The sequence below is a fragment of the Pyrgilauda ruficollis genome, unplaced genomic scaffold (genome assembly GCF_017590135.1).
Source record: "Pyrgilauda ruficollis isolate IOZ18807 unplaced genomic scaffold, ASM1759013v1 scaffold3, whole genome shotgun sequence".
Classification (NCBI taxonomy): domain Eukaryota; kingdom Metazoa; phylum Chordata; class Aves; order Passeriformes; family Passeridae; genus Pyrgilauda; species Pyrgilauda ruficollis.
This window is the reverse complement of record NW_024524377.1, coordinates 21,152,246-21,165,163: the sequence shown is the minus strand read 5'-3', so window position 1 is coordinate 21,165,163 and position 12,918 is coordinate 21,152,246. Positions and strand designations below refer to the sequence as shown.

The window sequence follows — 12,918 nt, the reverse complement described above, 5'->3', positions numbered from 1 at the left end:
CTGGCATTTTGGCAAGTGGACACAAATGATTTGATTTTATGGGAGAAGAGAAGGAAAGTTGCTTGTTTAATTTTCTAAGCCCTTCTTCTAGCTCCCTCTCAGTCCCCCTCCCCTTCCCTCCTACCATCCCTTTCCTGGCTGGGTTAGAAAAGCTCAGATGTCTTCTATGAGGAAAAGCTCGGGTGTTGTGTAAGCTGTGCTTGAGACAAGGGAAGCTCCTGAGAGGCCTGTTATGCTCCCAGCTGCTGGCCACTGATGAGTGGGAGGAGGAGGTAATTATGGAGAAATTGTGACAGAGGTAGGAGAGACAGAGTGACTCACCCTCCTTTAGAGGTGTGGGACACTTATGTTCCACTGCCTGCTCCTGTTGGTGTTGAATTATTTATTCAATCCAGGAAGGAGACACTGAGGGTTTTTTGGTTTGTGGTTTTGGTTGTTTGGGGTTTTTTTCACTTTGTATTTCAATGAGGGAAATTTTATTTGAAATCTATTTTGTATGGTTTCAGGGGAAAAAAATACTCCCACAGGCATAGCTGGGAACTGTGTGCTAGGCACACTTCTTGTGTGACTAGGGTAGATAGCTAGTTCAAAATGAATATTTGGATGTCTGTGCCTGCCCATTCTTTTGGGATCTTTCTGGGCAATGTTTGTTAAGTGTATACAGAAAAAAAATCCAGCATATAGATTTTTTGTTTGGCGAGCTCCGGTTTATAAAATAGTAAAGAATTGTGTTCATCTGTATGCTAGCTGATTATTTAATTGTTGGCTGTTTTCTAATATTTGCCTTGCACTGTAAAAAAAAGTAAATTTTTACATGTTCAATGAAATGTTGTTTGTGTAGCACCTGATAGTCAGAAGAGGGGAAAAAATAACATGCAGATCACTGTTTGGAAACAAATCTCTGGATTTCAGCATACATGTATTGTCTGTGCTGGCTGATCTGGTAGGCAACCATGAATTGCAAAAGCATCTGACTTCCATGGGCATCCATCCTGGCCTTTTTGGCACAAGATGAATTTTGCAGCTGTAGAAAGGATTTATTCTACCTGCCAGTGTGATTTATATACCATATGTCTTCTCTTCAGCTTCGGAGTATCCATGGCCATAGGGAAGTGCTCTGCCTCGTCTGTACTGTGTGTAAATAGGTTCCTTTTAATGATATTAACTCCTACAGAGCCTTTTCATCATCCCCTGTATAATTTTTTTCTTGGCAGTTTTGTCAGCTATACTGTGTATGTTGCAGAAAGGAGAATACCATGAATTCCTGGTTTTGTTTGCTCTTGGCAGGCACTACTACACTTCCCACCCTTGTGCGCACACCTACCTTGATGATGCAGCCTTCCCTGGATATCAAACCCTTTATGTCCTTCCCTGTGGACAGCAGCTCTGCTGTTGGATTCTTCCCAAATTTTAACACAGTAAGTAAAGGTGTTTCCACATTTAGTTTCAGTGTATGCTTTCCAATCTGGTTCTAATATCCAGTACTGAAGCTGCCTTAAAACAGTGCATTGCTTACACAGTTCTAGGGAGCCCTTTTATTCTCTGCCATGGTGGTTGCTTTTCCCCTATATCAAAGGCTTGGAGTGGTGTCCAGCCTTCTCACTGTGAATGGGGCTGATTGATTTTAACTTTCGTCTCTTGAGGAGGTGTTTGCACGTTGAAAAAAACAACCCTGTGCTATGCTAAACATTTGAGAAATGATAGAATTTTTTGGAGCATTTCTCTGGACATGTGTATTTCTATATGCTGTAAAAAAGGGAAAAATAAAAGCTAATGGACAGACAGGAGTGACAGGTATGACCTAAATCCTACACTGCTGTGAATCAAGCTAAGTTTAATAAAACCAGGAAAGCAACTGGAGGATATTGTTAATTTTGTATAATTTCTACATTAAAGTGTAAAACTGCGCAGCCAGTCAATGTGAAAAATTTGAACCTGTTATTTTAACTCTATGGTAAAGCATCTTGGGGATTTTTTTTTAAACAAACAAACCAAAAAAAAGAAAAAAAAAAGTTGCCAAAATAATACTTGTGGTTCTTCAAGTTCATTGGAGCAGGAATTAAAAAATACTCTCTTCTGTACTTCTCTCTATCAGCTCATAAAAAGGCAGTGAGTGTTATCAAAGTGCTTGGTTGCCATCACATTTTAGCTTAAATGTTTAAGGCAACTGTTGTGAGTCATTTCTGCCCACTCAGCAGGTACAGTGTGTTTGTAGGTGACCGTCACCTGAACTGCTGCACGCTGCGCCTGTCACTGTGGCTGCGGGGGGGCTGAAAGGGGAGCAGTGCCACCGCCACCACGCCGTCACCAGCTGAACCACTGCCAAGTGTTTCCTTTCACAAACTCGCCGTCTGTCTGAAATTAGAACAGCAGTAGCATTATTTCTCCTCGTGCCGTGCAAATCCACCTTGCTGACAGGGCTGGTGCTACAGCACGCGGGGATGTGGGGCGGTTGTGGGGTGACGTGTGAACCAGCATCACTCACGTGACAGCAGCAAATATTACTAATTCAGAATGCAGAACCTGTATGTGAAAAATGTGCCTTTATCAGGGTGATGGAGGGATGTGCATTTGTACAAAAATATGAAAGATTAGAAAAAAAACAGGTACGTTAAAAGAGCAGGCTCAAAACTCAATACCGTATTAAGGAAGTAGTGTGTCATTACCATATCTAGACATGATGCAATTCATATTAATTTTCCAGCCTCTTCCTAATACTCTCAGGAATTTTGTTTGTTACTGATTTGTTTGCTTTCCAGTTGCACAGGTTTTTTAGGTGAGCTTTTGCAAAACAGAACTGAACTGTTTTTCAGAACAGTTCATTATGGGAAACTCAGAGAAACTTTTCTTCAGAGATGTAGTTTTAGATCAACCAACCATTATTTCATTTCTGGTGATATTACTGAATATCAGAGTTGCAGTAGCCTCTAGAAACAGATTAATTTGTATATCTACACTGTTTTTTCCTAGTTTATATTTATCTGGGTTACCTTTTATTTGCCTAATTCCTGACATGTTTATCATTCACAACTGTCATTCCTTTCCAAACTTCTGTAGGTTTGATTAGGAATTAGACCTGGGTTAATTGGCGAACATTGCCAAGTTGGTGTCTACTTCCTCCCTTGGAATTCTTGATAATTATATAAAATTATGCTGCTATACTCCACAGACATTGCATATTTAAACTCTTTATTTTAAGAAACGGTGGTTCAGTACTCCTCTATTTCTAATTTGCAGACTTTGCCATTTATCTTGCAAGTATTGATTTTCCTTAAGAGTCTTTCACAATGCCCTTCAAAGCTCATTGGAAAACTAAATCATTCATGATTATCTACTGACAGGCACATTGACTGCTAGCTGTCATGCACTTCCTTTATTTCTAACTTAGCACAACCTTTGCAAATGGAGATTTCTAGGTTTTTGTGTATGTAGTCTTTTTTTCTTCCCTTTTTCATTCCAAAGTGGTGGCAATAGTATGTGAAAGTGTTTAAAACAATTTTTCCAGAAGATGATTTTGAATTATAGAAGGGCAATCCAGTTGATCCATAGCATATGTATCACGCAAAGAGCCATGACCTTTTATCTTATTCAGGAAGTGAATATTAGAAGAGCCAAAAAAGCCATCATTTGCTTTATGGATCCATGAGGAAATCTATGCACTTCATTCATAGGAGGAATGTCCCTGCAGACAGGGAAATCTCCAGTGTGCTTCCCTTCATCTCTCTGCCTTCCAAGGGACCAAGAGGACCCTTCTGGTGCTGGTTGTGCTTGCATGTGTTCACTGAAGGTGGCAGAAAGAAACAGTCTTGAGACAAAACTTCTTTGGATCCACCTGCATTTTCAGTGGCTGTCAGAGACAAACGTTTTTCTAAACCTTGCCAGGAGGTGGTTTCTAAATGAACATCAGTGGCCTTAAAAAAGGAAAGGTTTTGCATGGGAGCAGTACATAAATAACTACCAAGGCAGAAAAACAAGGTAAAATGTATTAACTATAAACATCTTCAAAGGAACACTCCATACAGTTTTTTCCCAAAAGAACTTCTCTTATTTATGGAAACATATTTAAAATCTGGGATAAACACTTTCTTATTTAGTTGACTTTGACAGTTTTTAGTTCTGAAAACATCTGTGATTCTCCAGATAAAACCTTAGTGTTCCCATTTTGTTTGTGGAAGTGTTTTGATCCCTACCTTCTCTGCACAAGGGGTACTTTCTGCTGAAGCAGTGAGCAGATCCTTATTTTGTAAAAGAAATGCCTACCCCAGTCATATCTTATTTTCTTGATGGAATTGTGTGATTTAATTTAAGCCATCTCCCCTTTTCTTCTCTTTAAATCATCAATAGTTCTAAATATGCTGTGGATGTATGTATAGTAATTGCCAATTCATGCCCCAATTAATTTTGTCTTTGCTCATTAGGACTTATTATGTAGGAAAAATTATTTGGGAAATGATTGTACTAACTCACTGGATATGTATCTGTGTTCCTCAGTAAGGGGAATAAAACTTTTCTGTTTCAACAGATCAGCCAGAAGGGGATCTTGTAAGGGCACGATGAAGGATTCCAAGTGAAGAGATACTGCAGAATAGCTGCTATCTTCCCTGGTCTTTTAATCTCAGCAGAAAGTAGTTTTGTCAGAGCAGTAGAGGCATGATCAGACTGTCAGAGTCTGAGCCTGAGTTGCTGCTAGAAACAGCAGAATGCAGAGCTTGAATCAAATTATCAGCTATGATTACTTAAAGTGTTCTTGTTTGTAAAAAAGTGGGAACCATCATTATAGGAACTTCCCAAATTGGTACTTCCAGTTTGAGATGGATGTGGACCAGAAGGTATTGTTAAAGCAGAGTTCTTTTTTCAGCACACTAAAATGACTCTAAACATGCCTTAACAGGTTCAAAACTTGCATATTGATTACATTCAAAAATATGTAAGTCAAGTATTTCCATAGTCAGTGGAAATCAAAGCTAAGTTTACTGTGGTCCTTATTGTGTGTTTATTATAACATAATTTTGAATTTCACACTTGCTGGCTTCCACCACACAGCTTTACCTTCTGTACCATTCTTTCTCTAAACCTCCCTGATTCTTCATCTCCTGTCATCCATCTTGTGTACTGAATGATGAAAGGATACTTTGTGATCACATTATGGTTCATGTGCTAAAGTGGCTGAAAGCCAGGATTTGTCTTGCAATGTCAAGATCGCTGATCACTTCACGATCACTGTCTCTATCTCCTGATATAAGGGTTGTGTACCCCCAAAAAAAAAGAAATCTCAAAACTTCAGCATATTCTGCCTTGTCCTGAAATGAGAGCAGTGCTACATGACTCACATTTAGTTGAAGTAGTACAGCCAGGGACCTGTCAATCTGCACAAAAACATTATCAGCAGCTTCTCAGATTCTATCATCATAGAAAATAATCAGCAATTCATATGCTTCTTTCTGAGTTTGTTATGGCCTCAGGGGTAATCAAAGATTAGAGCATCTCTTGTAGCTTTCACATTAGTGAAACATTTTGCATCTAACTAGCCCATGATTGGTTTCTAAATGCTAGTTCATACCCTTCATGTTTTAGAGGACACATGGGTTAATGTGGCCTAGTTATTGCTTCAGTGTCTTATTTCTCTGCAAGCAGCTTTATGCTGATTCTTTATATCAGAGTTCTCTCAGTCCCCATGCAAAGTGGACCAGAGATATTTTACATCTGCCAGTGAAGGTGAGCCAGCTGGAATGTGCTACAGGAAGGGAAGAGGAGCTGACTAGTAACTCAGTCAGAAATTTCTGACTCTTCTCCAACATTAGCCCTGCCTGGACTAAGTATCCCTGGCCTACCCCCAAGACAACTACAGGGAGGAGCTAATATTCTCTTTCCTCTTCTGCATTTTCAATTATTACTCACATTTTTATTTGCCTGTCTCTTTCTCATTTGAAGGTTGCAGTAATCACCAAGGCAGAAGCTGAGTTCAGCAGATAAGAGCACAGGGCACCCCTATCACCAGCTTCACTCGCCCCTCTGTGCCAAGTGCCTCTTCTGCCTTTTTGGCAGGACACTGTGGCTTGGGAGCTTTCTCTTTCCTTAGCAGGGTCTGAATTCAGCCACTTAACACCCTGCTGCAGTGCCAAAGTATGCTTTGCAGCACAGGATTTTGTATGGCAGGAACAGATTACAAATGCAGCCAACTGGATGTTGCCAACCTGTTATCTACCATCCTTTTTGTCCAAGTACCCTGTCCCTGTGCTCTGAATTCCCTTTTTCTGGAGTGCTGGAGAGAAGCGACCTTTTCTGGTCCTCTGGACCTCTCTGACTCCAGAGAAGAGGTAAAATTTTTTAAGAGCCATACTTTACATTCATTAACTGTGCAGAAAGGAAATTTAAGCAATTGACTTAGGAGTGGTGTTTTGCAGGGTAGCTGGCTATTTTTCTTGAGGATTTTTGTTGGTTAGGGTTTCTTTAATTAAGATATAGTAATGTTTTTCTTACAGACCTCTTATATACTTTATCATAATGCAGGCACACAAGGACTTCAGGTTTTCCTTCTGTTCCTCTTTTGAAAATTTAAAAATGTTCGTATTTCACTTTTAGTTGTTACAGATATAAGAGTTCACCTTTTTCAAGTCATAGGCAGAATCATCCTATTCACAACATGAGGAGCCATCCTATTGTCATTTATTAAGGGAAAACAGAAAGTAATAGGTATTTTCTGAGATACAGGTGAGGAAAGCTGGAATTCAGGGACCACATAAGCCCAGATTCTGTGAGCACAGACCTCTGTTCTGTGGCTAGTCTTTGCTATCTCTTGTCCAAGTACCTGGCTACAGAAGCCCTTTACTCTCCATGTGACCATTTTCTCAATTTTTCGTAGTCACTTTCTTTGTATGCTTAGGCATTTTTTACCAAACCAGGAATCCCTCTTTATCTTTCTACACCTTTGAGGCAAAGCAGCGGAGAACTCTTTCAGCTGTGGTAGGAGTTTTTGGAAAAATTCTCAGCCTGTGGAAGCCCTGAAAAATGTTTATTGAAGGTGGTATATTTTTTCTCGCAAAATACCTGAATCTTTTCCTGAAACTTTCCAAAACCTCTGAGCTTGAAGAAAACACCTGATAAGATACACTGAGTTAGATATGGGGGAAAAGCTGCCAAAACCAGGGGGTTCTCAGTTGAATTTGACAGATTTTTCAGTTTCTGGTATTTTAACAGAAAGGTGCATGTTCCCTAGTTCCTGTCAGGAATCTCTCCAAGAGCAGCTCTGTAAAATTGGTGAGCCTAAATAAGCACTTTTCTGTCTATTCTTCTAAAATATCATACATATAATTACAAGGGGGAAAAAGTGTTTATTAAAGGAATACAGTCAGGCTTTAAGGGGGAATCTCTTCAAACATTAATTATTTCATAAATTTTCCTATTGCTTTTGTATTTTTTCAAAAAGGAGTTGGATGGATGAGCTTCCTTCTCAGTTTCCAGATCAGCAGCCAGATAGGGAACCCTGTCTCCAAGGAGAAAGTGCACTGACACGCACTGGTGAAGCGCAGAAGTCACCAGGTGCAGCCTTTCCCTACCCCTTTGCAGGAGTCTGGCATCCACCAGGTGGATTTTGAAAAATGGTTTCTAAATGGCTGCATTGCATCCATTATTGCGTGTAAAAGTAATTAGGTCATCCTAATTCTTTAAAGTACAGTTTCTGTGTACAAATCCTGCAATTTGCTGAGTCCTCCATAAAATCTGGTCCTTGGCTATGTGTTTTATGTCTTTCTTAACAGAAAGCTTAGAGTTAGTCTTTGTTACATTTCAGCAATAGTTATTTCTTTTATTAGTCAACAGAAGAAAGCTCAGAAACATTTATCTGCATTGAATTGCTTTCTTTTCAAGTTAGTAGTATGTTCCTGATACAAGAAAGCTTTTTAAAGGAAGAGGGTTGTTAATCATAAATATTTTAGGCATTAGGTAACCGAAGGATGTTTTGTAAATAGAGTGTGATTAAAACATCTCCCTTCAAAGCAAGCAGTCACAGAATGGTCAGTTGGGAAAAGCAGCATGTGTTTTACCATTCTGCTTACGCAGATTTTGCTAGTTCCTAATTACAAACCTAAGTTCTACAAGTTCTAAGCAAGATTCTAGAGCAGCTTTAGAGAAAAGTAATTCTCCATATGTCTGATGAAGTGGCTGCTTTTGCAGTATCCTGGCTGTACATGGTGAGCTTTCCTGCTGTGCCTTAGACCTTTGTCACATTCTTAGGTGTAAAACTGAGAATTGTTGCAATAATTATTAGTTAATATATTATAAAAATTTAGCTGAAATGTAATTCTTGTCATACTCATTCCTTCAGAATGTGGGTGTACTTGTAGTCTTGTAATCTAAATACAGCCAATTTTATGACAATCTGAAGGTAATGGCGGTTTAAAGCTGCCCTGTGAAATTTTGATTTCCTTTGCATGCCTGGAAACCAGGTTTGGAACACTGACCAGCTCATTTCAAGTGACAGAGCAAGGCTGATTTGAGTAGCTGTGCATTTCTGACTGGTCTTCTCTATATTCAGTCTGTCTATTTTCACCATGAACTTGAGCTGCTTCCCCAGGTTACCACTAGGGAAAGAGGATCTCATTTCTTGCCTGTGTATTTGTTGGACAAGACAGGTTTCTACCTGCTCTGCTTCTCATTTACTTAAATTTAGAGAAAAAAAATCCTCACCAAACATAAAGAAAAAACCCAAACCAACAGACTTTGATACTACACTGAGTTTCAGAGCAGGCTTAATTAGAGAAATCCTTTAAAGATTCATATCTAAATACAGTGCTTTTTTAATCAAAAGCATTTTGAAGTTTGCTTATGTTGTGTATGTTGCTGATAAAAAACCTGAAACAAAACCAAGAAAAACAAACCCAAATCAGAAATTTCGTTATTAATTTTTAAGTGAAAAAGACCTTATTTCTTATATATGGTGAAAAGCAGAAGACAGCTGTGAAAATAGTTAGGCAATTCTTGGTTCTGATTTGCTTCTCACTTATATTTAGCCATTTTATACCTTCATATTGAAGTCTCCATATACACATAAATTCTATCCTCTTATTAGGGTTTTTTTTTTCAGTATGTGAAAAGTAATGATATTAATTCATTTCAGAAGACTAGATTTCTTGTGTCTTTATTCTCTCCTGTTCACAGAATTAATCAAAAGCTTTGAGTTTGTCCTTAACCTCTCAGCATAGTTCAGAACTGTAGTGGAAATTCAAGTGTACCTAATGAAATATCATTAATCTTTGTGTTTTGGTGTTCTCGAGCAGCCTGGGAGCAGGAAAACTCATCAAAACTTACAGCAGACTTTTAAGTAGAAAAGGGTCACAGCTAAGGACTATCTCAAAGATGAAAGGAAAAATCAGGAATCTTGTTTGCCCTATGTGCTATCTAAGCTCCTTTTCTGAGTACAAGCTCTTAGGCTTGAATCTCTTGGCAGGATTTTGCTGGAAGGTACTTTTTTGGGTTATTTTACCTATTTATATTATTTTACTGCCAGTTGGTAATAGGTATTGTAACAAGAATAGTTTTGCTCTCAGAGTATGTTATTGGTTTGCTTTTCAGCAAGTCTCAAACTGCAGTATGTTTTTATTTCTTGCTGGATCTGAAGGCAAAGCAATAATTTTTTTGTTTAGCTGAATGCAGCTGAGTGCTCTGAAAAACAGCAGCTTTAATAATAAATAGCAGTTATGTAACACCTATCAGATGATTTTAACGTGTTATTTAGACCTTTGAGCTTTTTTTAATGGGGTGGCAAATATTTTTATCCCCATTTTACAAATGAGTGATATAAGACTCAGATGAAATGACTCATGTACAGTTAAACCTATGAGCCAGCATAGCCGCAGAGGGAAAGAAAAGTGTCTTATTCCTTGAGCTTAACCATTGGATTTGGACTTTACTCTTTTTCTCAGGTTTGGTCTGTCATGGTTCCAGCAGTTCATTTTACAGATACAAACAAAGTATTGCACAATGGTAGAGCAGTAATTTGGAAAGAAGCTTCCCAATACATAAAGCTAGTTCAGTTTCATGTAACAGAAAGCATTGAGCCACAGATATTTGCTTTTTTTACTTATTCTCCATTTGTTTGGTGGGGAATTCTCTTTTATCCTAAAATATTCTCAGCAGCTTTCTGTTTCTTTATTTCAAAAATCTCTCTTTTTGTCTGGAGCAGAAAATTTGACAATTTTTACCATAAAGGTTAAATCTATTTTTGGTGTTCTCATAACAAACTCAATCCTTTAATGTATTTACATCCTTGCTTGAGAATAAGCCTTAGAAGAAGAAGAGACCAGATCGTAGAATTTTTTTTTTTTTTGTGGTGTTGCATCAATTTTTTCTTTGGGTGAAGCACTTCTATAGGAATCAAATATTGCATTTTCATCATCTTTTAGAGAAAGATTTCTAGAACAGCAAACAACAGTGGTATTTAATTCTCAGAAAATTCTGAACATTTAAGACTAAGACTATCCTGATTATGAATTTCTAACCCAGAAATTGTTTTTAACATGCAATAAATATACAAGCATGAAGGGAAGGAATGGCAGAGGAAATATTCACAGCACTGAAAAAAATAATAGCAAGAAATAATTTAAAAGTGTTTTCTCAGTTACCTTTTGACGTCTGTGCTTAATCATATCACATTACATGGAGAGAAGAGAGAGGCACGAAGAGCTGAGAGTTTATTTATCTTTGATTTTTAATATCAGTTACTTGATTTAGGCTAGAGTAGTGCAAAGACAGAGGAGGCCAGAAAAGCAGAAGGTTAGAAAATCCTTGGGTTTGTTTCAGTTGTTCCTTTTGCTTATGTTGGTCTAATCCATGATTTCAGAACGGGGTTAAGTGAAAGAAAATTCTACTGAGGAGACTGGGATTGATCAGTAGCCTCTTGCTCTTGGTCTGACAATGGTTTGCAAATTCCTGTGTGCAAACCTTACTGAAAGCGGAGACTGCTTCAACACAAGATTCCCAGTGTGCTGCTGTTTCAGCCCTCTACGAGGCTGGGTCAGAAAACATCCTGAGAGAGAGAAAAGGATGTGTGATGGTGAAATTGCTGCTGCTAGCACACAGGAGGGATAAATGTGCATGTCAGCAAAGATTTAGGGCTCTGCTTCCCACGTCCATGCTGAGGAAAGATGATGAATGCATTTCTTGTTAAAACAGAAGGGATGTGATTAGGTAGCTGAAGAGAAAGTATATTTGAGCATGGGTTCTGACTTTTGGTAACTGGGCTTCAATGGAGTATTGAAAATCTGCAAAGGAGTTGGAGAAGAGCTAGCAAATGATCAAGGTTTTTATTGTGAGCAGCTGAAGGAGTTTGGTTTATCAAAGAGAATGTTAAGAGCTGGCATGATTGCAGTGCATGAGTGCCTGCACTATTCAGAAGGTATTTGAGGTTCGAGTGACCTTTAACAGAGAAGCACAACTAGATTGAGTGGCTTATAATAACTCAGCAAGTATTGCTTCCACAGTCATGTAAATTAACTTGTTTGGAAACTCTTAAATCAAGCTGTTGAGATGGGGTTTTTTCCTAAAATTTAGGCTCTGGTTGACCACAAATTATTGGACTCTGTAAGAGGAAGGGCTGAACCTTTTCAGTGAATGAAATTATGTCATAAATTTTTCAGGAAATCAGCTATAATGGTTCCCTCTGGCCTAACCCAAATCTGTAAATCACTTCAGAAATCACTTTCTGTATTCTGTGTGATTGTGAATACAGGCACACAAAGAGAATCAGCCTCTTTCTCATTTTTCCATGCAAACTTTAAAGGGGAACATGTAAGAGGGTAGCACACCCAGAGGCTCTGCATTATACCATAGGACTGGATACAAAAATGTAGGGAGGGAAATTTAGCTGCTAGGATCTGGAGATGGAAAATTGGTCTCTCAAGTCCAGGGACATAGCCCTGCAACTGTGTTAACAGAAATAATGTGGAATTTGCAAAAGCAAAGTTAGCTGAGCCTAAAAGGAGAATGAGGAAGCTGAGTTTATTATTATTTCTATACTTATTTTAAGATATAAAGGTTGTTTGCAGCTCTGTGTGTCCTTTTAGCTGTCTTATACTAAAATGAAGTAGACATGTAAAACCAAAGGTATCTCTTTCCTTTTTTATTTTCAGTACTCGCTCTTAATTCAGCAACTCTTCATGGATAGCTGCAGTATCTGATGTTAACAAGTGAATTACAGCAAGATTTTTGGGGTTTAAGATGCTTCCTACTGATTACACTGACTACTAGTAGTGTGTGCATGTCCCAGCTATCACAGCCACTGTTTTCCTCAGGGAAGTTGGAGCTTGCTGCCAAATTGAGGGGACAGACAAACAGAGAGGTTTGTTGCATTCAGAGAGATTTGCCTTCAGAGTACCATGTTGTTGTTACATTTTAGGAATCGTGTGTAAGGGAAGGGAGATGCTAGTGCCTGTGGTCTGAATTCTTTCTTAGTGGATGCTTGTTTTACTGCACTTGGGGAGACATCTACTCAGCAGTTTAAAAAGAAAAAGTAAAATCATGGACTTTCTGTAACCTGAGTATGGCTGGGTTCAATTTCCCTGAGATCCAGATTTCATGCTCTGTGCAAATGTGCTGTGTAAGTACATTGAGAGCCTCCTTAAAAAGATTCACGCAGCCCTCAGCTAGACCACAGGACTGCAGTAAAAAAAACCTCTCTAATGTTATAAATTAATTATTCTTTTTGTTCAATGAAGTATTTGCACAAGTCTCCAAATCAGCTGCTGAGAATCTGAGTCACCCCTGGTTTGGTTACAGGCTATTTATGTCTGCCTGTTTTTTAAGAACCCCCAAAATGTTGTGAAGAGCATAGGAACAGAGGTGTAGGGAGGTAGTGTTTAGAGAGCTGCAGGCTCACACTACAGAAATACATCTCTGGAGACACTCTGTGCTGCTCAAGGAGAG

At 38.6% G+C, this 12,918-nt stretch overlaps 1 protein-coding gene across 1 annotated transcript in view; it reads left to right on the top strand.

Moving 5' to 3' along the window:
- ZNF385B (zinc finger protein 385B) overlaps nucleotides 1-12,918 on the top strand; it is a 155,593-nt gene that overhangs the window by 101,001 nt on the left and 41,674 nt on the right. Inside the window, exon 3 of the mRNA XM_041473180.1 lies at nucleotides 1,288-1,418. Coding sequence (XP_041329114.1) covers nucleotides 1,288-1,418 — 131 coding nt within the window. The remainder of the gene's footprint in view (nucleotides 1-1,287; nucleotides 1,419-12,918) is intronic.